At 41.6% G+C, this 26,776-nt stretch overlaps 1 protein-coding gene across 2 annotated transcripts; it reads right to left on the minus strand.

The window, feature by feature from the left end:
- Positions 1 to 4,340: 4,340 nt before the first annotated feature.
- ACP5 (acid phosphatase 5, tartrate resistant) lies at positions 4,341 to 13,329 on the minus strand. Of its 2 annotated transcripts, XM_027851260.1 has the most exons (6): positions 13,074 to 13,328; positions 11,447 to 11,739; positions 10,422 to 10,685; positions 9,493 to 9,620; positions 5,751 to 6,096; positions 4,341 to 5,112 (listed from the first exon to the last, which is right to left on the minus strand). In XM_027851260.1, the coding sequence occupies exons 3-6, from the start codon at positions 10,683 to 10,685 to the stop codon at positions 4,870 to 4,872; spliced, it is 981 nt and encodes a 326-aa protein (XP_027707061.1). In that variant the 5' UTR covers positions 11,447 to 11,739; positions 13,074 to 13,328; the 3' UTR covers positions 4,341 to 4,869. The 2 variants fall into 2 exon arrangements, with proteins under 2 accessions (XP_027707061.1, XP_027707062.1); XM_027851261.1 differs by lacking the exon at positions 11,447 to 11,739 and having other exon boundaries at positions 13,074 to 13,329.
- Between the last annotated feature and the right edge of the window lie 13,447 nt (positions 13,330 to 26,776).

A 26,776-nucleotide genomic window follows, 5' to 3' on the forward strand; every position in this document is an offset into this window, starting at 1 on the left:
TTTCAGGAAGTGACCAGTGAATTCTTTTAGTTTCTACTTTGCTCTCTGGTTCTAAGATATCTGGACAATTTTCTTCATGATTTCTTGAAATATGATATCTAGGTTCTTTTTTGTTCATGGCTTTCTGGTAGTCCAGTGATTCTTATATTATTTTTTCTCAGTTTGTTTTCCAAGTCAGTTTTTTTTTCCTATTCAGTATTTCACATTTTTTTCCAGTCTTTTGACTTTGGTTTATTATTTCTTGATGTCTGATGGAGCCAATTCTAATTTTCAAGAAGTTATTTTCTTCAGTATAGTTTTGCATCTCTTCTGCCATACTGTTCTCTTTTGATATCTTCCCTAGCTCTTGTTTCTTTTCCTTTTCATTCATCCTACGGCCCTCATTTGGTTTTTAAGATCTTTTTTTTAGCTCTTTCTTTAGCTCTTGCTTTAACTCTTCTAGAAATTCTTGTTGGACTTGTGTCCAAGTTGCATTTATCTTTGAGGCTTTGCTTGTAGATTTTTTTGAGTCATTCTCTTTTGTATTTGTGTGTTGAGCTTCCCTGTTGCCATGATAACTTTTTGTGGTATTTTTTTTTTGTTTGCTCATTTTTGGGGCCTACTTCTTGACTTTGGACTTTATGTTAGTGTCAGGTTCTGCACACTTCTGGGGGGTGGGGTGGGGATGGGGACTGCCTGACTTGAGTTTCTGATCTTTTATATTTTTCTGCTGCTTTCACAGCTCTGTCTGAGGGCTTATAAGCTTTCAGTGCCCCTCAAGTTGTGTGATCTGGGTTGAGGTCTGTTCAATACCCTTTTGGTCTGAATTCTGCAAGTTCCTGCCCCAGGTTTGGATATATCAGTTTGTTTCTAGTTGGGAGTTTCAGCACATTGCTTCTTTACGAAGCTCTGCAAGTTCACATCGACTGAACTGCTGGTTCCCCTTTGTCTGGGATGCTGTGCTCTGCTCCTGGGATGAGAGCCACACAGCTGCCATCTGTTTCCTGAAACTTGTTCAGTGTTCACTACGTGATGTTCAAGATGCTCTCCTACTTGAATCTCTGATCCAGCATTGCGTGGTGGGTGGCACAGCTGCCAAATGGCACTCATTCCTAGATTTTCTCAAAGATCTCTTTCTTCTATCCTGTCTTGGTTCGTTGGCCCTGGAATTGTCCTATCAGTCCCTGTCTCCTGTGTCTGAAAACTTCTCTGCCTGTCTCCCTAAGCTCTGGGCTGGAAAATGACTTACTGTGACTTTGTCTTGGCTTTCTCAATCAGAATTCAGTCTGGTGCATTCTCTAGATCTTTGTTGAGAAGGTATGGAGGGCAAGCTAGACTCTAAGATTTCCCCTCTGCCGTCTTGACTCTGCCCCCCCTCAATTTAGTGTGTGTGAAATGAGGCAAGTTTCACAGGTAAAGGGGCAAGAGGAGGGGGTTTTGTGGGAGGCTTGAATGGCTATTGTGAATGTGACAGAGAATCAATTGGGAAGGGTGAGGATTGTTTGGCAGCTAGGTAGTCCAGTGGTTAGAGTGCTGGACCTGGAGTCAGCAAGACTTGGTTTCAAACCCTGCCTCAAACTGATCCCAGGAAAATTACTTCTATTGACTTCTGTTTCCTCATCTGTTAAATGGAGATAATAATAGCATCTATCTTCCAGGGTTATTGTGAGGGGAAAAATGAGATATTTGTAAAATGCCTTGCTAGCAACAAGTTGTTACAGTTGTTACGGTGAAGGCTTGGTTGAGACTTCAGTAGCAAATATTTGTAGTGGTCCTAGTCAGCATAGTTTCATGATTTCTTTTAGCTTTGTTTAGCAGCACATGAATAGGAATGAAGGAAGCAAATGTGATTAGAACCTCACATTTTTTAAGTTCAACAACATTAAGTGCATACTACATGCTAGGTACTAGCAATATGAAGAGAAGACAAAAGATCTTTGTCTTCAAGAATCTTACATTCTGCTAGAGATACAGTGTGTAAACACATAACACAAATCCAAAGTAATTTCAAGGTGCAGAGAGTACTAACAATTGGAGGCAATTAGAAAAGGCTTCCCAAAGGGAGTGACACCTGAGCTGATTCATGAAGGAGGTGAGAAATTCAGAGGACGGAGTGAATTCCATCTATGGGAGATACTTCATTGTTTTCTAGTTGGCCTCAACCAATCAACAGGCCTTGTTGGGGAGAGGTGGGAGGAAAGAATGCAAATCTTTGAACAAAAAAAGTATATGCACACACATGCATATATATGTATTATATATAATTTTAAAGTAATTTACTTTTATGTTTTTATTATGAACTAGAAATTATTAGCAAACATGAAAATTTTGATATACAAAGAAGGCCAGGAAAAGAGAATTGTATATGAAACAATGACTCCAATACAGACAGCTTGTTCTTTAAAATATATGTGCACATATATACACACACATATATTATGTATGTAATATGTAATATGTATGTAATATGTAATTATGTATGTAATATGTAGTATGTAAAATGTAATATGGTAGCACCAAGTTCTAGCTATTATTATTTCAATTCTTTGCTATAACAAAGAGTTGCTATAAACATTCTTATACATATGAATCCTTTGCCTGTCTTTGTCACTTTCAAGGTCTCTCTTAAGAACTTTGAAATTGATTGTATGAGGTGGGAAACACTGGCACAGGACCTCATGCCCACATCAGAGAAAGTGGTGTGCTCTATGAGCAAAGCAGAATTGAAAAGCAGAATTGCTCAAAAGAAACACAAGATGCGAAAATTTAGAGAATCCAACCCAAATGTTCACACGGACTATTTGTGCCTGAGCTATGGTGGAACATTTTCGAGCTCAAGTTGAACTGATCAGTCACAGTCAGACACACTGAAACTCGATTCTAGCATAGTGATGTCCTTTTGGTCCTCTTTGAGAATGAAGGACAACCACCACCCAACTTTGGGTAGAAGCCTAGTACTGGTATCCCTGGGTCAAAGTCTGTGCACAATTTAGTCACTTTTGGAGCAGAGTTATAAAATGCTTTCCAGAATGCTTGAGCCAATTCACAGCTCCTCTAACAGTATATCAGTATTCCTGTTTTTCCCCTAATCCCTCTAACAATGATCATTTTCCATTTTTATCATCTTTGTCAACCTAATAGATATGAGGTAGAACCTAAGTGTTTTTAAAATTTGAATTTCTCTAATTTGTAGCATTCTAAAAATATAGTTGTTGGTAGCTTGGATGTCTTCCTTAGGTAACTGTTTATATCCTATTGGGGGATGCCTTTTATTCTTATGTATTTGAATCAGTACCATACATATCTTGGATATAAAATCTTATTGGATAAATTTGCTGCAAAGGTTTTTTTCCCCAGTTAACTATTTGCTTTGTGTTAAAACTTGTGCTTATCTCTGTCCTTTTTTTGGTCAAGAATTCTTCCCTTATCCATTGTTGTGAGAGGTTATCTCCTTGCATTTCCCTCTCATTTGTTTCATCTATCTTTTATATATAGATCTTATTTTGTTTTGGAGCTTATTATGGTATACGTTGTAAGATGCTGATCTAAGCCTAATTTTTCTGAAACTGCTTTCCAATTTTCCCATTACTTTTTGTCAAATAATGAGTCCTTACCCAAATAGGTGTCTTGGTAGTTCAGTGGACAGAGTGCAGGATGGACCTGGAGTCAGGAAGACTCAAGTTCGAATGTTGCTTCAGCCACTCACTAGCTATGTGACCCTGGGCAAGTTACATAACCTTTCTCAGGCTGTTTCCTCATCTGTAAAATGGAGATAATAATTGCACCTACCTCATAGAATTGTTCTGAGGATAAAATGAGATATTTGTGAAGTACTTTGCAAACCTTTAAGTGCCAAATAAATGATAGCTATTATTAATGAACACTTTGCACTGTATTCAGTTGCGTCATTTATTAATAAGTGGGTTTTTTCATTCATTTCTAGTAACTGAAGTACCAACTGAAAGGTTAGTACCCTAGTGTCACTTCAGTGAAGTACTCATGTTTTGTCATTAACTTGTGTTTCATAATAGGCCACTGATATGGAGTCACTCAGACCTTCCTTTCAACAATAGAAATATTCTTTAGCTCAGGATTGGCTCAAGTTTCTCAGAATGAAAGGGGACAGAGAAACAGGAAGTGAACTTTTCCCTTTGCAGGAAGGTGGATCCTGGTTATGTTAAATCTGGAATAGCCAGAGCAGTAACAATAACTAGGAAAGAGAGCACACTGACAGTGCTGGGTAGAATATCTGAGGACAGGAGTAGCATGCCCACCAGCCCAAGGGACTGGCCACATCTACTAGCCCTAATATAAAATTTAAGAGCAAGAGAAGACATTCACTGACATACACACACAACACATTTAGCCTCTGAAACAGTTATTTTATTGAAATGCAACAACAGAAAACACCTTCTTTGGAAGTTCTCTTCTTTATTCCAGTTTCTCCTTAAGATCAGGATTGGGAGTGATAACAGTCACAGGAGTGGAAAGCCACTCTTTAGAAATGCTTGTTCTGCATCCACACTGGCATATTCACATCAGCTGGTGTTGAGCTATGGTTTCCTGGACCAAAGCTCTTTCAGGTTCTTAAACCTGTGTCCACACCCTAGATTAATCAAGTGGGACTCCTTACTTCTCTAAGTAATAGGCAAATCCCACCTACCTGTCAGCACAGCCTTTGGGGGAGCAGGTTGTATATTCCTAGCCCCTTCCAAGGAAGACAAGCCTACCAGTGCTAGATTCCCAGAGACTCCCTAAGGAGCTTATCTAGGGAAGTGGGAGGGAAGAGGGGAAGAGGTTGAAAGAGAACAGGGAAGGGTGCAATGAGTTCCCACTATCTCCAAGATATTCCAAATATGAGAGGTGCCAGGCAATATAAGATGATAGGGTCTAGGACACAGTTCGACGGGGTAGACTTGTCTTATAGAGAGATTTGCCTGTGGCCTCAATGTAAGTGATGCTCATGTCCTTGGAGGTGATCTCCACATAGGCGAAGCCACCGAGGGAATTGCGGGCCCCATAGTAAAAACGCAGATAACCATCAGGGACCTTACGTTGGTGTTTCTTTGAGGGGTCCATGAAGTTTCCTGCCCCACTCAACACATAACCCACGCCGTCCTTGTCCTTGAGGTACTGGAGAAGAAGAGGACATATATTAGTAGAATAGCCAGGCAAATAAGTTTCCATCCCCAAACCCCAAACTTTTCATTTCTTCTGTCTAGGCTCAGAATCCCAGAGGCCCTGCTGTTGGCCTTTTTGCAGAGCTAAGCCATATTTATATTCCTGATTAGGGCTTAGGCTGAAACAAATCACTTTCCGTTCCCCAAATACAAAATGATTAACCATAGCAGAAGACCCAGAAGCATGGGGCTAGGTGACTGGTTATTAGCCTGAAAATACAATTTTCTACAAGTTAGCCACAAAGACCCATTTGCAGGTAATCCTAATAGTTAATATGATTCATGGTTCCAAAGTGCATTAGATTCATTACGTTATTTGATCCTAGCTACCCTGTGACATAGGGGATGCGTGTTATTATTTTGTCTCCTTTTTACAAGTGAAGAGACAGGCTTAAAAAGGGGAATTTATGTAAGGAATAAAATGCTGCTTGTAGTCACATAGACACCAAGTGGTAGAATGATAGTTTGAAGCTAGGCTTTCTGGTTCCATGTCCAGTGTTCTTGATCCCCCTCTAGTTGAAAGGTGGCTGAGTCATTTCCCTGGGATTCTTTCTCACCCTCAGCTTCACGTACTTCCCCTGCTCTCCTCACCTGCAAGTTGTGGTCATGGCCACATAGGTAAGCTGTGACTTTGTGCTTGACCAGCAGAGGCTGTAAGTGCTTTACAAGGCAATGGGTAGGTCCATGCTCTGCTATTGACCACACAGGGTAGTGGCCAGCTACCAGCAGGTAGTCCTCTTTGGCATTGGTTAGCTGTTTCTTTAGCCAGGACAGCTGGCTTCGTGCCAGTTTCAAATCCTTAGGTCTCTCAGGCTGTTGGCTCAGGAAATCATCTGAATTTCCACACAGTGTCACAGTGTCCAGCATAAAAATGGCCACACTTACATTAGTTTTGGGGATTTTGAATCTGAGGCGGTAATAAGGGCTGGGGAAATTCCTGCAAAGAAGAAGTAATTCTCAGATGAGCACAGGCTAGGAATACATGATGCAATTTAGCATAAGCAAGGCAGGGGCTGTAGATTGTCCATTCTCTGGGGGACACATACACACATAGACACACAGTAGGAACCTGTCTAGTGAGAGTAAGGGACAGAATTTATTACTAGCTGCTGTAAGCCTCAAACTAGTCAGTGCAGGGCTCCTCTAAAAGTTTGAAACTTTAAGCAACTTCAGGAGCTGGGAGATGATTCAGTGGAGAATGAGAGAAGGGAAAGATGGACTTCTTGGTTGGGTTTAACCTTATGGGTTACAGTTTTGGGCAACAGTGGCTAATCATAAGTTGACTTAGTGGAAAATCCAGCTTTCTAATTAAAAGGAACCTAGAGAAAAGCTTTTCGGTTTCACGTAATTAAAATTATCTTACTTTTTTAATTGCCCCTATCTCTCACTTTGATAAAAATTCATTCCTACCCATAGCTGTGAAAAGTATATTATCAACTTCTTGTCTAATTTTTTTGATAGCGTGACCTTGGCGGGGCAGCTCGGTGGTACAGTGAATAGAGCTCTGGCCTTGGAGTCAGGAGGACCTGAGTTCAAATCCAGCCTCAGACACTTAACACTTACTAGCTGTGTGACCTCGGGCAAGTCACTTAACCCTGATCGCCTCACCCCCCCCAAAAAAATAGTGTGACCTTGGCTGTTCAGGTCACCTGTGCATTTTGAATTTATTATGGAATATAGTATATGAAATTGGTCTAAACCAGGGGTGGGGAACCTGCGGCCTCAAGGCCACATGTGACCTTCTAGGTCCTCAAGTGCAGCCCTTTGACTGAATCCAAACTTTACAGGAACAAATACCCTTAAAAGAATTTGTTCTGTAAAAAAATGGGTAGGTCCCCTTGAAAGGATTTGTTCTGTAAAACTTGGACTCAGTCAAAAGGCTGAACTTGAGGACCTAGAAGGCCGTATGTGGCCTTGAGGCCACAGGTTCCTCACCCCTGGTCTAAACTTAATTTCTGTCAGACTGTTTTCCAATTTTTGTCAAATCAGGAGTTCTTTTCTAGGTACTTTATGTTTTTTCATTTATTGAACGAATTATTTCTATTTCTTCCTTGTCTCCCTTGATCTGTTTTTCTATTTTTTAACTGGCACCAGATGCTTTTGAAGATTGCCGCTTTATAATTGAAGTCTATAAGTGTTATTCACCCTTCATTTCTACCCCTCTTTGTTATTTCCCTTGATATTCTATGTCTTATTATTTTGTCTACCTCTGTAAAGTATTGGTGGTTTATTTGGTATAACGCTAAAATCTGTACATTTTTGATATTTTTATTATATTGGCACAGCCCATTCGTGAGCACTGAATATTCCTTTAACTATTTAAGTTGTTCTATTATTGCCTCCTAGATTTTATTATTATCATATAGAAATGCTGTTGATTTTTGTGGGTTTATATTGTAGCTGGCAACTTTACTTGATGCCATGGATATGGGATCTGAATACTAAAGATCATGCCATTAAAAATTTAGAAGGGAAATAGAACATATATCTTTCACAGCTAGTGTAGGAGGTAATTCTTAACCAAAAAAGAATAGAGGTGATTACAAAAGAGAGATTATTTCTATTATATGAAATTAAATTTTTTTCATGAACAAATTAATGCAACTAAGAGATTAGTGAGGGAAACAATCAACTGGTAAAAATTTTTGTCTCAAATATCTTTGATAAGGGTTTGATATGAAAGATATGTAGACAATTCACAGAAATACATAAGACAAAAATATCATTTCTTAATGGATACATGGGGTCAAAGAATATAAACAAACAGTTCACCAAAAAAAGTTAAATTATTAACAATCCTATGAAAGAATGTTCCAAATCACTAATAATAAAAGAAGGGATTTGGACTAGACCTGCAATTTCATTGCTATAGAGAGCTCTCCCAGGTAAGAAAACTCCCTTCTTATCTTGGAGAATAGTCTAGAACACTGAATGGTTGCGTGACTTGCCAAGAGTCGTAGCCAATATGTGTCAGAGGTAGAATATAAACGTAGGCCTTCCTACCACGCACCACTGCCACCTCTAAGAGAGCTGCAAATCAAAACGACCCTGAGGTTTCACCTCACACCCAACAAATTGGTAAAGATGCCAAAAGAAAGGAATAGCCAATGTTTGGAAGGGTTGTAAAAAGACAGGTATACCAATGCAGTGTCAGTGGAGTTGTGAATTGGTCCAGCCATTCTGGAAAGCAATTTGGAATTATTTGAAGAGTACCTAAAATGTTAATGGCCTCTGATCCAGAGATTTCTCTGCTAGGCATATACCCCTAAAGAGATCAATGGTAAAAAGGCCTTATATACACCTAAATGGGGCAGCTAGATGGCGTAGTAGATAGAAGACTCATATTCCTGAGTTCAAATCTGAGCTCTAACACTTACTAGCTGTGTGATCCTGGGCAAGTCACTTAATCATATTTGCCTCAGTTTCCCCATCTGAAAAATGAGCTGGAGAAGGAAATGGCAAACCACTCCAGTATCTCTGCCACGAAGATCCCAAATAGGGCCACGGAGAGTTGGACACGACTGAAACCAGTTGAACAACAACAACAAATATTTATAGCAGCATTTTTTGTGTAACAGCTGGAAACAGGTAGGATATAAACCTAGGCCTTCCTACCATGCATCACTGCCATCCACTGCAGAGTGGCTAAACAAATCTCAGTTCTGCCATATACTTCCCGTGTGACCTTCTCTAGGCTTCAGTTTCCTCATCAGTAAAATGAGGGGGCTAGACTAGATGCCCTAAGGTCCCAGCTCTAGATACATGATCCTATGAAACTATGGTACATGCATGTAATGGAATAGTTGTGCTGTTCAGACCTGAGGAGCTCAGAGATGTGCAGAAAGACTTCTGTAAACTGCTGATACTAAGTGAAGCAAACGTAACTAGGAAGATAATAGACACAGAGACTAAAACAACACGAACAGAAGGAACCACACAAAACAATCAAAACTAAATGTTGTAAATTATAATGACCAAGCTCTGGCCCCAAAGAACTTCCTCTCTGCTCTTTTCAGAAGTGGGGGGATGTGGGTGTGGAAAACTACATATGATGTGAGATTTTTTTACATGTTTTTTTTTTACTGAACTTTTCTTCTTTTTTAATCCTTATAAGGAATGGCTCTCTGAGAGTGTATGAAGGGAGGAATATAGTGGGAAATGGAGATGATGTGAATACAATTAATGGGGGGAAAGGAACCTAGATGTTTCTGAAGCCTAAATATTGCCTACTCTCTCCCTCTTGACTTACTATACATTAGCTAAAGGTGAAGGAGATGAAAGTTTCCCCATTCCATCCCAAACTGTAGGGTTCCTAGGGAGGCTCACTACTCACCAACGCTTAGAGACTTTGGAGTAAGCAATCTGAGCTGAAACATTTCCCAGGTGGTCATGGTTTCCAGCTAGCACATACCAGGGAATGTTTTGAAGGGAGGGGGCTGTGAAAACTTCCTCAAAGGTTTCCTGTGGGGATAAAAGGAGCATGGAAACTGATTAAGCTGGAGGAACAGGGGATAGACATTACTTATAAGGTGCTTCGTATCGTTGTGCAAAGCAGTCTGAAGTGAGAGATGCAACTAAGTTGGAGGCAGACTCCTACATTGTTGGGCTTTAGTCACTGCATATAGTGTCCATACACCCATGCTTCTGCTCAGCTGACTCCCTCTGAGGTAGCCAACTGAGTGATAAATATCTATTCAGCTGGGAGTCTCCTCTAACACTGTGGCAGCATCTCTTCTTTTTCTAATCTGCTTCCAACCAGGACACAAGAATTAGATGGATTCTTCACCACCTCCCCCTCCCCACCCCCAACTGCCCTGGCATGTGATAGGCTCTCTTACTGAAGGTCTTCAAACAGAGCTAGAAGACTGCTTAACAATGATATTGTGGCTTGGAATGGATAACTTTGTAAGTCTCTTCCAACCTTTGAGATTCTCTGTAGCTCTCTAGTCAAGGAGGTAATCATTGGACTTTATAGCAAAAAAGCCTGAGTGATCATAAATTTCAACCCGTTGAGTTGACAGATGAAAAAACAGGCTCAGAAGGGGCAAGTGACTGACTCAGGTCACAGAGGATAATTTGCGGTTGAAGTTCAAACCCAAGTCCCTTGACTCTGAGCTCTTTTCATTTTATGCTGCTGTTTCCCTAGTGGACTTTGGGGGCGGGTAAAGGAATTCAAGCACAGGGCTTAGAAGAAGGAAGAGCCTTGAATAAGGGGCCTTCAGAGTAAGGGACTATGAGAAATCACAGCAGAGGAGGGAGCACCTGGAATCTTTTATCCTCGGCATCCTGAACTCCAGTGAAGTAGAAGTTGTCTCCAAGGGATAGGATGAAGTTGGCTCCCAGGGTTTGCACAGTCCTCCCGATTTCCTTTGCATTTGCCGTTTCTCGGGCTGTGTAGAACGGGGCATTAGGGACCCCTCCCCAGTCTCCCACAGCCACAAAGCGCAAGGTGGGAACTGAATTGTCTGTCAGTGAGAGAGTTAGGGCCCCTTGCAGGAAGAGGGCTAATAGTACCGTCGTCTCCATCTGCAGGGATGAGAGGTGTAGAGCTCAGAAGGAAAAAAGGGACATTAAAAGGGGACTGATTCTCCTATCCTCCTGCACAGCTTAATTGTGTCAGCCTTTTCTGGAATCTATTTTCAACCCCTGATCCATCTGTGTATGTCTGTGTAATCTGTGCTGGGGCAGAGAACTCACTGTGAGAGGCTCTGAAAAGGGGCTAGCTGGGATGTGAGCAAGGGCAAAGGTGAGAGGAAGAAAAGATGATGAAGAGAGGAGGTGACAGATGAGCTGGTATGGAAGGGAGGTAACTGGGGACTAGAGATGACAGCCTCCTGTTTTATTGTGTGAGCTCTCCAGGTATGTTGTACATGCATGCACATGATCACGTACACACATTTTCTCCTTGCTTCTGGAAAAGCTAGTGGGTAGGGAGAACCCAGTGCTGACCTACTTCCCGAGTTGCTAGAATTAAAGATAGTGGAGAGGGGTTAGCTTGGGAAATAGGTTGAAGTCCGTCCAGGGTGACCAATTAGCTCTAGGAGTTTCTTTCTCTCATCTTCCCCTTCCCCTTCTCCAGCCTCCAGCATGGGGACAAAGCAGATGAAAATGGTAGGGGCCCTATGTTTGACCCACAGCCCTGTCTTAGCCCAGCTCTGAACACCAAAAGTGTTCTTGACTCTAAAAAGAGAGCTCAACTTTACCTAGTTGTTCCTAGGTATAGCAGCAGGAAACAAGAAAGTCAGAGTACTGGCAATGGAAAAGGTTTAGAGAAGATAGTCACTCACTCTGGGCAGTCCTTCAATCAGTCTGGCCCCTCGGGCCTAGGGTAGGCAAGCTGCAGATGGCTTCAGGAACTCTAGCTCCCTATGGTTTTATTCTGTGGGAAGGAGGAAGCTGGAGCCAGGGAGGGACTTAGCTCAGGGCTAGTGAGTTGATCATAATGAGGCTGATGAAGTCTCTCCACTGAGTGACCCAGGATCACCTCCCTTTGGATCATGTGAGTCTCCGTGGGCCTGGGCAGTCAGTCATACTTCCCCATAGAGACAGATCAGTAGTCCAGGCTGGGGGTGGAGAAGACCTGCCAGTTCCCAAATCAGCATGTCAGCATTTCTTTACTCTCAGCCTGTTGCCTGATCCCTCAATCTCCCAGTTTTATGGGTCTGAGAGCCCTTTTATCAACAAAAGATGGAGCAAGGATATCACTGGAAAAGAAGGGCCACTCTGGGAAAGTTACAGATCTGGCCCCTGCACTTGTAATTCTAATTCTCTGACCCTGCCGTTCCCCTCACCTGTGTTATCTTCTGTAGAAGGAAAATTGTACCCATAGAAAACCCAAGCCTGCTTGTTACCACCTGTCCAACCCCAAGTCTCACAATATGACTAACCAGCTTATAACATTCCAGTTTCCAATTTTGGCTCTCTCTCCATATTTTGGGCCTTCTGTGGACTTCTGTTTCACATTGGCTGCTGGAGCAGCCCAAAGATTGAAGGAGGAGGTATAATGAGTTTAGGAGACACCAAGATAATGGCCATAGTGTGGCTTCTTCCTCTGGGGATGTCTTTGGGCAGTGTATCCTCCACAAAGAGGTGAGGAGGCTAAGGATTGCCTCCTCAAAGAGTCTAGTCCATCCTTGAAGAGACTGTGGAATAAGGCCCGGGTCTTGGGAATTTTCGGAACTGAAATGAAGGAACTAGAATTTCTCTCTCTTGGTCAGGCCCAGTGTAACCCCCAGGGGCAGTCTAGCTCATTAGCCTGGTTCATAGGGTCCTGCCAGGGAGCCAGTGTTCCAGGTTGCTAATAATAATAATAATAGCTGACATTTTAATAGGCAGTGTGCTAAGCTCTTTACAATTATTTCATTTGATCCTCACAACCCTGGGAGGTAGGTGCTATTATTATCTCCATTTTATAGATGAGGAAACTGAGGCAGACAGGTTAAGTGACTTCCTCAGAGTCACACAGCTAGTGTTTGAGGTAAGATTTGAACTCAGGTCTTCCTGAGTCCCATCACTATGTCTACTTCATCACCTACCCTAGACAAGTAGAACTAAAGATGGTATGGAAGGGTTATAATGGGTTGAAGTTACCTAATTACCAAGTTACCTAATTAACTATAGGAATTTATTTCTCCCACCTTCCCCTTCTCCATGGGGAGCAAAGGAAGGTGACAGACAGACAGACACACACACACACACACACACACACACACACACAAATCAACCAATATAAAGGACTATTTATGTCACTTCCAGTACAGTTTGGGGACTTTTCTGAGTTTAAAAAATGCAGCTCTTATCCCATTTTGGGTCCTGGCCGTCCTGTTCCCTCCCTTTCCCCTCTTTCCAAGTCTCTCCCCTCAATACAAAGACCTCACCCAATTCTCCCAGCCCAGGATTTGTGAGAAGTCATACCTATGGCCTCTTCCCAGTTGATCTTGGTAAAGAGAAAGGTGGTGCCTGGATTAGGCTTGGCTTTCCAGGGCACAGGTCTTGAGATTTATCTACAAAAGTCTTGAGCCAGGAGTGCTGGAAGTGGGGCCCACCTGCATTTTTGAAGAAATCTGTTGCCCAAAGCCTACAACCTGTTGAAAGTCAGCTCCAATCTGGAACATAACAGTGACCCCAAACGTAGCTGCTCAGAGCAGAGTTTTACTTTCTGAATCGGGGGAAAGGTTAAAAAACAAGGTACTCACCGTGATCTGTGGGAGGAGGGGTGGGGCTAAAGGAAGTTAGTGGCCCAGGCACAAAGGAGAGTAGGGCTGGGTCTGGCGGAAGTTAAGGGGCCTTTTTGTGCAAAAGAAAAAAGAAAAAGGAGAAAAAAAAGCCCACTGCCCTTCCCTCCTTCATGAAGAAAACATTGACTCGGAGAACCGGTGAGCCTGGAAAAGTGTGGCCAAGAAGGTCCTTCCAGACTTTGAAGGACCTGCCCTAAGTTAACTCTAAACTATTTCTTATATTGCCCCGAGGAGAGGACTGGGATCCCGACCTGGGTGGGTCCCTGTTCACTGCCCTGTCTCCTCAATTCATTCATGGTAACCGTATGTGCCCAGGTTTTTAGTAGTAGTTGTAATAAGACAGGAAATGCAGGCAAGATGAGGATCTTTTTGGAATAATCACGTTAACTCTGTTCACTATCTGCCCTAGCAGTAGTTTAATGTCTTGATTTTAAAGAATCTTAGCTAGAAATCAAGTTCAAATCCCTCCATTTAAATAGGAACAGAAGCCCAGCCAAATACCGCAATGAGTGATATCCCAGGCAAAGCTGGGATTAGAACCCGGGTCTTTGGACTCTTGTACCTAGTCCAGTGCACTCTCCTCTAAGCCTTTTCTTGGCCCTCAATTGTGTTGGCTTTTGCTGTTTCTACCCCAGCCCTATCCTCACGAGAATAATGTAGGCTAAGAGGCTGAAGGAACTATCCTGTCCAGGATTCAGATGGATATCTGCAGGGAAGGGATTAAGGTAAAACTCAAGGCAGAGGATTTTCTGGGGAGGGAGGGAGAGTGAGGTTGATTGAGTGTTTTCTGGGCAAACTGGAGCAAGAACACAAGGTTACTAGTTGGGATGGACTGTTAAAAGACAAGGCCAAAGATAGCTGGGCTGTAGGGGTATTTTTATCTGGGGTTTGCTCTGGGAATAGTCTTAGTGTGATTCCTCCTCTTCTCACCAAATTTATTATTGTCAGTTAATAGCTCAGTCATATCTGACTCTCCGTGATCCCATGAGCCATAGCATGCCAATACTGTCCATGGGCTTTTCTTGGCAAAGATACTGGGGTGGTTTGCCATTTCCTTCTCCAGTGTAAGGCAAACAGAGGTTAAGTGACTTACCCAGAGTCACACAACTAGCATCTGAAGCCCCATTTGAACTCAGGTCTTTTTGCCTCCTTGGGCAGCTAGGTGTCACAGTGGATAGAGCACTGGGCTTGGAATCAGGAAGACTAATCTTCTTGTCAAGAAGAGTCAGACACAACTGAACTACAACTCCCTGCCTCCAGGCCCAGCGATCTATCCACTGTGCCACCTAGCTGCTTCTACCAGATTGGGCATGTCTGTTACCACTAGATCAGGGAAAGTAATAGACCTTTCGTCCTTTTGAGTTGATCAGACCACATATGGAGAGTCAGGCTCATTATAAAAGGGACATTAGTAAACGAAAACATCCATTTTGCCAAGGAAGGGGACTTAGAACTGCCAAAGGATGTTTAGAGTAGGAAGGCATCTTTTCTAGGACAGTTCCAGTGGTGGTTGGCCAGCCTCTCCTGGAAGACGACCAAATCCAACCAATCCCACCTCACCTAGCTGCATTCTGCCCTTCCACTGCCTTGCTTCCTAGGAAAATCAACCATTTGGATCAGCCAAAAAACACCTAGGACCCTAGTCTCTAGGGAGAGTTAATCTACTGAGGCTTCTTGCCAGATGCCCTGAATTCACCTCTTGCTTCAGGCTCAGTTATCAAATGCACATCACCATTGTTCTGAAAGGGTGTGTCTTTTGACTTTTCAAAAGGTCAATTCACCCCCCTTCTCTTCTAAATCATCACCCCCATAGGTTTCAGTCTATCTCAATTAGAAAGCTCCTTGAGGACAGGGACTAGATCACTTTTGTATTTGTTTTTTCAGCTTTTAGTACTGAATGTGCAGTCAGAAGGACTGAATTCTGTTTCATTCTGGATGGAAGATGGATTAGAGAAGGGACAGTTAGGAAGCTGGAAGGCTTCCAATTGGTAGGCAAGGGCTGGTATGGGCCTAAATTAGGACACAGGCTAGCTGAGTGAGTAAAAAACTGAGAAGTGTTTTAGAAGTAGAAGAATCCACAGGACGAGCTGATTGATTTGGTGTGAGGAATACGGGAAAGTGTCTAGGCTAGATTGACTCCAAACCTGGGAACTTGGGTGAGTGGAAGGGTGATGCCTTCTACAGAAAATAGAGAGTTTGGAGACTTAGAAATTTGAGTTTAGGAGGGAAGAAAATTAGTATTGCTTTAGACATGTTGAGTTTGAAATGCTTTGTGGGTGGAGATTTTCAGGAGGCGGTTGATGATCATGGGACTAGAGCTCAGGAGAGAGATGAGGTTTGGATGTACAGATTTGGGAGGCATTTATCAATCAATCAATAAGAATTTATTTTGTCTGCTATGCTCCAGGCACTGTGTTAAGTACTGGGAATACAAAAAGAGGCAAAAGACAATCCCTGCTCTCAAGGAGCTTACAATCTAATGGGAGAGCAACATACAAACAAATACATGTAAAGCAAGATGTGTATAGGAAAGAAGTAACAGAGAAAGCACTGGAATTAAGAAGGGTTTGAAAAGGTTTGTTATAGAAGGTAGGATTTTAGTTGGAACTTAAAGGAAGCCAAGGAGGTCAATAGTCAGAACAGAGGAGGGGAAGCATTCCAGGCATGGGGTACAGAGCCGAAAGGAATGTCTTGTTTGTGGAATTACCAGGAGACCAGTATCACTAGATTAGAGTACATGTCCAGGAGTCAGGTGTAAGAAGGCAGGAAAGGTAGATGGGGCTAGGTTATGAAGGGCTTTGAATGCCAAATAGAGCATTTTGTATTTGCTCCTACAGGTTATAGGGAGCCACTCCAGTTTGTTGAATGCAGGGATGACATGATCAGACCCTCAATTTAGCAAAACCGTGTTAGTGGCTGAATGGAGGATGGACTGGATTAGAAGGAGACTTGAGGCGGGCAGACTGATGCAATCGTTGAGGCTGAGGTAATGAGAGCCTGCACTAGAGTGGTGCCAGTGTCAGAGTAGAGAACGGGCATATCTGAGAGATGGTGGAAAAGTGAAATCAAAATAGGCTGTGGCAACAGAGGAATCCAGGAGAACTCCTAGGTTGTGAGCCTGAGGGACTGGGAGGAGAGTATTGCCCCCTACAGTAATAGGGAATGTAGCAGAGGGGAGGATTTAGGTGGAAAGATGAGTTCCATTTTGCATGTATTGAGTTTAAGATGTCTACTAGACATCCAGTTCAAGGTGTCTGAAGGGCAATTGGAAATTGGAGAAGACTTGAGGTAAGCAGAGAGTTTGGAGCAGAGCAGGTAGATTTGAGTCATCAGCATAGAGATGGTAATTAAATCACTGGGAGCCTTTGAGATCACCAAGTGAAGTAGTATAGAGCAGAAGCAAGAGAAGAGAACCCAGTTTAGAACACTGAAAGACACCTATGGTTAGAGGGCTTGATCTGGAAGAGGATCCAGCAAAGGAGACAGAGAAGGAGTGGTCAGATTGGGAAGAGGAGAAGCAGGAGAGAGGGGTGTCCTGAAAACCTAGAGAGAAGAGAGTATCATCAGTGACAAGGCTTCAAGAGAATGAGGACTGAGAAAAGGCCATTGGATTTGGCAACTAAGAGATCATTAGCAATTTTGCAGAGAATAATTCTGATGAAGCGATAAGGTCAGAAAGGGTTAGAGGAGAGAAAGTGGAGGCACCTATTGTAGATGTCTTTTTGAGGAGTTTAGCTACAAAGGGCAGAAGAGATACAGGATAATAATGGGGATGGAAGAGTCAAGTGAGGCTTTTTCAGGATGGGAGGGGGAGATGTGGGGCATGTTTGTAGGCAGTAGGAAATGAGCCTTGCAACAGAATGAAAAGAAGTGCTAGAGTAGGGATGACGGGTGGGTATAGGGGATGGCAGTCTGCTGGAGGAGATGGGATGGAATGGGATCACGTGAACAAGTAGAGGGGTTAACTTTGGTAAGGAATAAGGCCAAGTCATCATATGAAACACAGATGAAGGAGGAAAAAGTAGCAGAAGGCCCGGCAGTGACAGCTCACGAGGAAGGAGGGGGTAGAGGGAGCTAATGGTAAATGGCCTCATTTTTTCTGTAAAATGAAGCAAGGTTTTTAGCTGAGGGAGTGGGGGGAGGGCAAGCTATGGCAAACTTGAAGAGGGACACAAAGATTTAGAAGAGTCACTATAGGGGCAGCTAGGTGGTGCAGTGGATAGAGCACTGGCCCTGAAGTCAAGAGGACCTGAGTTCAAATCCGGCCTCAGACCAAACACTTGACACTTACTAGCTGTGTGACCCTGGGCAAGTCACTTAACCCCAATTGCCTAACCACAAAAAAAAAAAAAGAGCCACTATGGAAATTGGGATAGTTATTGTTCATCCTTCATTCTCATCATCATAGGGTGATGTCTTCACTTGCAAGTGAATTGGATTTAAGTGAGGCAGAGTTGACCAAATTTGTTAGCTTCACTCTCTCTTCCAGAGTCATTGAAGTCCAGTAGCAAGACAACAGTCAGGACAACTGGCAGTGGCCTGGGATTCAGTGGATGACCTTGGTGTCCTGGATGGCTGACCAAGCTCTGTGGGTTCCACAGTGCCTGCTTCAGGCACTTTCATGGCCACTGGAACAAATTGTTCTCATCCACCCATTCCACCAGAGGAAGTCTTCACATGCTTGGGGTAGACATCCGTCTGACTCACCAGTGGGTTTGAGGACTGTTGATTACCCTCAAAGTGGTTTAGTCCATCTGCAGAGACAGTTTTACTGGGGTGTGGCCACGGAGCATGCTACAGCTTCTTGGAACAACAGGTGAGAGGTGGTTGAAGGTGGATGAGCAACCCAGAAAAGGGCTTGAAAAGCCCTCATACCAGAGGTGCTGGTCCTCCCTGAACATCCCTAGGTCTCAGATTCTCCACTTGTCAGTGGTTGAAGGATGTGAAGTTTTTCAAAAGAATTGCAAACTATAAGAGACCATATGAAAATGTATGCCAAAACATTAATAATAGCATGCAAATTAAAATAGCTCTGAGGTTTTAGCTTATATTCACAAAATTGGCAAAAAAAAAAAAGTTTTGAAGGAACTATAAGAAGGCAAGGATACTGATATGCAGTTGGTATATCTCTAAAATAGTCCAACTGTTCTGGAAAACAATTTGTCCTCCTCTCTTGAATCCTGTATCATGGATTATGCTTAGCCAAACATCATCTTTGGATAACTCCCACCGTTCATCCATTGCCTTTGCTCCTACATACATGCTGCTGAACAGAGCGGAGAAAATCACACAACCATTCTGACTGGGTCTACTACAGACTAATGTTACACAACCTCAACTGGGCCCTCACTGCTACAAGGCAATCCTACCGTGTCTCCTTTATCACCTCACTATAACACTTTTTATTTTTTTGGGGGGGCTAGGCAATGGGATTAAATGACTTGCCCAGGGTCACACAGCTAGTAAGCGTCGTGTGTCTGAAGCAGGATTTGAACTCAGGTCCTCCTGACTCCAGGGCTGGTTCTCTATCCACTGTGCCACCTAGCTGCCCCACTATCACACTCTTTTTTTTCCCCACTATTACACTCTTACCAGAGGTGCTAGTCTTCCCTCAATACCCCATAACCAAATTGGGACACTCGTTCACTGTTGGGGAAATTGTGAACTGATTAAACCATTTTGGAGAGCAATATGGAATTATGCCTGATGAGTTATTAAACTGCCTATAATCTTTGACCCAGAAAATGCCACTACTAGGTCTGTTTCCAAAAATGATTAGGAGAAAAGGAAGACAACCTGTATGTTCTAAAATATTTACAGCAGATCTCTTTGTGGTGGCAAAGAACTGGGAATTGCAGGGATGTCCGTCAATTGGGGAATGACTGAACAAGTTGTGGGATATGATCACGATGGGATACTACTGTGCTATAAGAAATGATGAACTCAGTGGTCTTAGAAAAACATGGAAAGACATGCATGAAATAATGAAGAGTGAAATGAGCAGAATCAAGATAACATTGCATATAGTAACAGCAGTTTTGTTTTAAGAACAACTTTGAGCAAATAAGTCATTTTGAGTATTAATACCTAAATTAGTTACAAAGGATCTGTGAAGGAAGACGCTTTCTGTATCCAGAGAAATAACTGATAAAGAGAAGTACATATAGAATTATTTTACATAAATACATATTTGTATCCAATGGTGGCCATCTCTAGAGCAGGGGAGAGCAGTAATGGAAGGAGGGAAGACAAAAAGAAAAAAGTTACATGATAACTTCATTATATATGTAAAAGGAATAGCAAGTACTGCTATAGCCCTTGCTATGAGGTTGCATCTTTCCTTCTTTTGCTTCTTTCCCATCCCTCCACACTTGCATCCAGAGAATGGAATTGAAGGGAAGAAAGGAAATACCTGGAACAGAAAAGTGACAGGAAGTTTGTGAATCGTGCTGAACACTGCTCTGAAAATATAGGCTAGACTGCTTGGAGTGGCCAGAGCTGTAATGTAACCTGATAGCAAGGGCTGCATTTGACCAGGAAATAGCCCTGAGTTCTGTGGTAATGGAGGGCAATGTTTCTCTGATGGAGAAGAGAAAATGTCTCAGGAGGCTGGGTCCTCTATCACCTGGCAACCTGCTTGAATTCCCATTCAACCATACCAGTTCCTTTGCCTCCTTATTCAGGGATGGTGGGGAAGACCCAGAGCCAGATAGTTAACAGCAGGTAAAGTGTACCCTTAGCTGATAAAGTTTGATGTCAGTGGCCTTATTCCTAGATGATGTTGAATTAAAAAAAATTAATACAGTACTCAGTATTTTTGGCACAAGTCTGCCAAAACCCATTGTATTCATTTATTATTATTCTAAATCCAAGCATTTCTAGCTTAGATTCTTTTATACCCTTAGACATGTCTTTGACATAAGACATTTTGAAATAACAGAAATAATGAACAAGGAAAATGTCACAATATGATAAAAATACAATTTAAACATTCTACTTCATCTAATAGAACAAAAGTTACTTGATTTTTCAGGAATGCACCTGGAGAATCTATTTAATTCCAATGAATTCTAAGCAGCTAGGTGGCTCAATGTGTAGTATACAGGAAGCCTTGAGTTCAAATTTGCCTCATTTACTAGCTGTGTGACCCTGGGCAAGTCATTTAACCTCTTCTGCCTCAGTTTCCTCATCTACAGAATGGAAATGATGACAGTACTTACCCCAATGAAGGGTTGTGAGGATCAAATGAGTTAAAAACCCCAGGCCTTTCAGGAACTAAAGAGGTAGTACTTCCCTGAGAGGGGCAGTAATCAACCCTTTCAGGGGAAGGGGGAAAGTCATGATCTTAACTATTGCAAGAATATACTTTTTAAAAATTACTTTTATTTGTAAAACTGAGGCAATGATGAAACAATATTCTGTCTGGTCTAATAAGCCATTTCATTACTTCACATTTGAAGATGAGTTATTAAAGGAAAGGAGCTTTCCTTTAGGTAAGTAGACAGAGGAGGGTAACTAGAAACTTATCACAGACTACTTCTGTTCTAGATAAGGACATTGCCTTTCCCCACCCCTGTTATGTGGCCCTGATAGAGACCTATTTAAGGTCAATCTAAGGGCAGTCTTCCTTTGCCCACTGAAAGGATCATACTAGGGTTCATCGCATGTAAAACACCCTCTTCCATTCAGTAATAGACACATAAGTCTCCCAATCTTTTTGGCTTCTGGATATAGATCTGCAGGGAAAATGTCATTGATTCTTCCAGAAGGACAGTCTAGGAGGAAGGGGATAGACACTTTGTGACTCAACTATTACTAATACTAATTCAGAACTATTTCATTACATATCTTGATATTCTTTTTTTGGATTCCTATAAATGTTACCTAAAATTGCCTTGGAGCAGAGACACATTGGTTGTTTTGGACATCTAAGTCAAAATTAGATTCATCATAAATTAAACAAAATTGCTTCTGGCAGGCTGGCACCTAAACGTTGTACAGTTTTAATTTTTTTCCCTTTGACACTAGACATGAGATTTTTATTGTTCTAAGTTTGGTTACCACCTCTAATCTCTCTTCTGTGGCCTAAACTTTCTTTCTTGACCATTTATACACTCTGCTAAGAGAATGGGGTTAGGTCTAAGAGAAAGAAGGGAATATACAAAAAGAACTTTAGGCTGGAGAAATATTTATGTATTAATATTATATTTTGTTCTGGTCCCCCTGACCACCCCTTCTCCTTCCAGTCAGTATGTTTATGAGTAGCCAGTGTAAAGTGGAAGTGGCAGGAAGTAAGATTGCAAAGGGGAACCTGGAAGTCACATACAAAGAGTCCCAAAGATCAAAAGAGCATAATTTAGAAATTGTATCATATATTAACCAAAATTTCTATCCTGGCAATACGTACTGCATCAGGGGAAGCCATCTAGGCTTTGCTTGTCAAGTTTCTGTTCCCATGACATGTAAATTCCAGATAAAATCCAGACCTCCACAGCTCTAGACCGGCAGAACATCACAAAAGGTTTGATAACTTTGAGATGATGGCTAAAGTTTTTCTGATAACTTAGAGATAGTTTGGATATGGTAATGAACTAACCCCAAGATGATATAGATAGGAGCTGGTCTGTTTCCCACAAAACCCTATCAAAATTAAACCTCAAACTCCTGCCCTCTTTCTCGGGTCCATGCTGCTCAATGCTCCCAACTTTAATCCATAGTTATGTGAATAATGTTCTCCGCCTCTCCTCCTCCCCGTTCTGCTTGCCTCCATCCTATTTCCTGGCCTCATGCTGCCTTCTGCCTCTGTGCCACTTTCCACCGTTTGTCTCTGTTTTTCTGGGCTTTTTGCCCCCATACCCTCTGTGTTTAATTAAAATGTGATTGCCACCTCGTTTTGTGCTGCCAATTGTGGTCTTTCCTGGAAAGTACCCAAAGAACCGGGTGTGCCTGCGTATAGTTCATAATTTCATAAATTAATTATCAATTCAGTTTATTTTTTAATATTTTCAGTGGAACTAAAAAAAGTTTGATATGCTTCTGCATTCCTCCCCCCTTTTCTTTCTGAGTACAACTATTCCCAAGAGTAATTTATATTCATTAATTTCTAGGATCTCATTTTGTACCTACTAATCAGTAGCAAGATACATTACTCTAATTGGTTCATTATAAATATAGAACTTTCTATGTTCTGTTTTAATGTGTGGGATGCAGCAAAACAATGAGATGACAAGAACTAGTCTGGTGTTAGAACAGTATGCCAAGTAATGTAGGGTAGAGATGACATTACCTTGAATTGGGGTATAGAAAGCAATGCTGTTGGTATAGACAGAACCCAGGGTTTTTTTATGTTTCCAAACCTTTCATCTTTAATTGGCATTGTCAAATAGTTCAACATCAGAAGCTGATAGGATTTTATCAGTGGAAATTATATGAAATAAGCAACATCAAATACTTTGCCACTAAGAACCATGGGTCTTTTCCATCAGCACCTAAAACCTTCCATTTGTATTGTCTTCCCCATTAGAATATGAGCTCCTTGAGAGCAGGGACTGTATTACTTTTCTTTTAGTATCTTTGGCTATGTGCTTAATAAATGCTTTATTCATTCATTTATTCATTAATCTCTTGAGAAGTAGATACAAAGCTATGTAGATTAGCCAAGCTGTCTAGAATCCATATGGTCCAATTTAAAAGCAATTGGAACTCAAAAGTAACATTTTTCTGCTAACCAGCTGACTAGTAGATAGTCTGATCTTCTTAGCCACAGTTATTTCAAAATAGATATTAGGAACACACACACACACATATATACATATGTGTGTGTATATATGTAAATTCTAACATAGTTATAACTCTTATAGTAAGTATACTTCCTATCTTAGTTCAATCCAGCATATGACATACTGCAACCACATCTTCATCTCAGATATTTGTACACACTGCGACTAGATGGTTAGAAAGGTTAGAAAGATTAGAAATTCCACTGATTTTTTATTTCATACCAAATATCTGATGCTATTCAGAGACCACATATAAATGTCTTAGTCTCCCTCAAGGATTTGGCTTCCCACACGTCAGGATGGACTACTCAATCCTACCTGCATCCTTCCTAGGGTTTCAGAGTCAGAGTCCCAGACTCTATTCAAGGGGCCGTAAGAATGAAAAGGTGTTAGGGGCAGCGATGTGGCGCAGTGGATAGAGCTCCAGCCTTGAAGTCAAGAGGACCTGAGTTCAAATCCAGCCTCAGACACTTGACACTTACTAGCTGTGTGACCCTGGGCAAGTCACTTAACCCCAATTGCCTCACCAAAAAAGCAAAAACAAAAAAAAAGAATGAAAAGGTGCATTATCAGAGGTGCCTGTGGAGCTCCTCCCTCTTCTAAGGAGGGGAGTAGGAATATCTTCTCATATCTCTTCTGTGGATTCAAGCTTGTTCTTTGCAATTTTGCAGTATTCAATTTTGATTGTTTTGTAGCTGTTTTTTCCTATTTACATTGTTGTAATCATTGTATATGTTGTTTTCTTCTCTCTTTGTAAGTTCTTGTAAACCTTTCTTTGCTTTTCTGTATTTATCATCTTTTTCATTTCTTACAGCATAGTAATATTCCATTAATGTGCCACTATTTGTTTAGCCATTCCATGGTCTATGGCAGGGGTGGGGAACCTGCGGTCTTGAGACCATGTGTGGCCTTCTAGGTCCTCAAGTGCAGCCCTTTCACTGAATCCAAACTTCACACTTGGCCTCGAGGCCACAGGTTCCCCACCCCTGGTCTGTGGGCATCTATTTTTTTAATTCATTGCTATTACAAAAAAGTGCTACTATAAATATTATGGTATATAAAAGAACTTTCTTCACAAAAAAGTGCTACTATTAGTGACCTCCCTGGGGTATAAGACTAGCAGTAAGATTTCTGGATCAAAAGTTATGGACATTTTAATAACTTTATTTGCATAATTCCAAATTGTTTTCCAAAATGTTTTTACTGACTCACAATCTAAACAACAATGTTGTCATGTGTCTTTTTTCCAACAACCCTTCCAAAATTGACTATTCCTATCTTTTGTCATCTTTGCCAATTTGCTGGATGTTACATAAAACCTCAGGATTCTTTTGGTTTGCATTTATTTTATTATTAGTGATTTGTCAGAGTGGTGCCCAAGATCTTTTTAAAAGAGTTGCAAGGGGTCAAAACTGTTTTCATAATTATATATTTTAATTTATAATTTGGTAAATATTGATAGATATAACCCACATAAACAAAAGTTGTTTGAGAAGTCTTCAGTAATTTTTAAGAGTGTGAAGGCATTTTGAGAACAAAAAGTTCGAGAACCACTACTGATTTGGAGCATTTTTTCATTTGGTTGTTAATAGTTTGCAATCCTTCTTTGGAGAATTGTTTGTTCATATCCTTTGATGACTTATCTGTTGGAGAATGGGTAGGAGTCACTTTGATCCTCTGGCAGGAGTGCTGAAAAAAGCCAAGGCTATTGGACAGCCAGTGGAAAAAGTCTGCTTCCATCCACATGGCAGGCCGGAAGATGCAGAACGTTCGTGCATATTTTGGTCCTCCAGTCTACCAGAAGCACTTCCCTAACATTTATATGTATAAGGCTGTCTTAGATGATTCAGACATTTACCAAACCCCCATTGCACCAGTAGGCACGCTTATCAAATACCTTCTTGAAGAAATCATTTGCGGCCTCTGAGGTAAGAGGCCTCAGGTAAAGTCATATAACAGTGTATACAGCTGTCCTAAGATACAGTAGGTGTCAAAACAAGCTAGGTAACAATAGATCTGAAATTCTCAGCTGAAACTTTTCCAGTTCCTTCCAGAAGGGCAGTCATCAGGACTTAATGTACAGTCTTTTGGTCCTGGAGATGGTAAGCAAACTAGATTCTATCACAAGACACAGTCTTTTTATTCCAGAGTGACAAATCCTCCTTGGATTGAAAGGAGGTTACTTGCAAAGGCACCTGGTCTTGTTGCCTCAGACTCAATTAATGTGCTAAGCTCCTCATTTGTATAGTGGTGGGTATCTCTGCCTGGCAAGGGGAAGATCTGGGTTTGATTCCCCAACGAAGAGCCAAGGTGGCACAGTGGATAGAGCACCAGACTTGGAGTCACAAAGACATGAGTTCAAATCCAGCCTCAGATACTTACTGGTTATGTGACTGTGGGCAAGTCACTTAACTCCATTTGCCTCAGCTTCCTCATCTGGAGAAGGATATGGCAAACCACCCCAGTATCTTTGCCAACAAAACCCCAAGTGGGGTCATGGAGTTGGACGCTACTGAACAGCAACATGCTAAATTTTAGCACTGTACTGGGGTTACATATGAAAGTAAAGGCAGCCCCTACTCCCAAGGAGCTTATGTTCTAATACACATGAAGGACTGCTGGACCAGAAGGAAATGAATAGAAAAGGTTGATGCACTGGAGAATCTGGTGGTCTGGTACTGGGCTCAATAAAGGAAAAGGCTCACCTCTCAGAGCAGTGGAGCACAGGTTCATTTACAGGAGTATCCATAAACTCTACATGGAAGATCTTGGCTTTCAGCAGCTGCATTGGTGATTAACAGTAATCTGGCTACAAAGGTCTCAGCAATTTCCTTTGTGACTGCTCTGAAGTCTAAGGTAATAGGTTAATAGGTAATCACCTTAATAGGGCGAGCTTCATCTTATCCTGAAAGCATGAAGATTACAACAAGAGTATAGTTATTATAGCATTTAACCATTTGAATAAGATCAACTTCTCTGATAACCAAAAGAAAAGACGCATCATCATGTGTGTTTTGTCTTGGTTTTTGTTTCTAAACATTATATGCTTGGCAGTATTGTTGGGCTATTAAAGAAAAGTTTCAAACAATTTTTATTTGTACTACAACACTGCCAGTTAGCTTCAGTTCCCCCTTGCCCTGCCTTCTGCTCAGGTGCTGCATGGTGCCAGGGAAGGAAGGTGCAAGGGAAAGAAGGCACAGCCATAGGCACAGATGATTTGCTCTTGTAGAAGTCTTAGAGACTGGCTAGAGAAGAAATAAAATAAAGTCATACTTTTTCTGTCTGAGAGTGTAAGGAAAAAAAACTCCAGCTCCTGGCTATACAGTCAGCTCAGACCATTTTCTTTTCTCTCTTTTTTTAAACTCTGAGTTCTATGATTTTATTTCTCAGTTGTAGTTGCCCTTTGGTCAAACATTATTTTAAGTAACAATCAATAAAAATCAACATTTAAATCTAATTTAAAACTTTTTTGCTTTCTTGAACCAGTCTCCAGTACCTGTTCTCTAGTCTCCCTGCCTCTGAGAGGGGGCTTTCTCAGTACTTCACATACAGGAGATTCTCATATTAATGAGAAGGGGGGCAGGGAGCAGGCTACAGCCAA

The sequence above is a fragment of the Vombatus ursinus genome, unplaced genomic scaffold (assembly GCF_900497805.2).
Source record: "Vombatus ursinus unplaced genomic scaffold, bare-nosed wombat genome assembly UNPS02009173.1, whole genome shotgun sequence".
NCBI lineage: Eukaryota > Metazoa > Chordata > Mammalia > Diprotodontia > Vombatidae > Vombatus > Vombatus ursinus.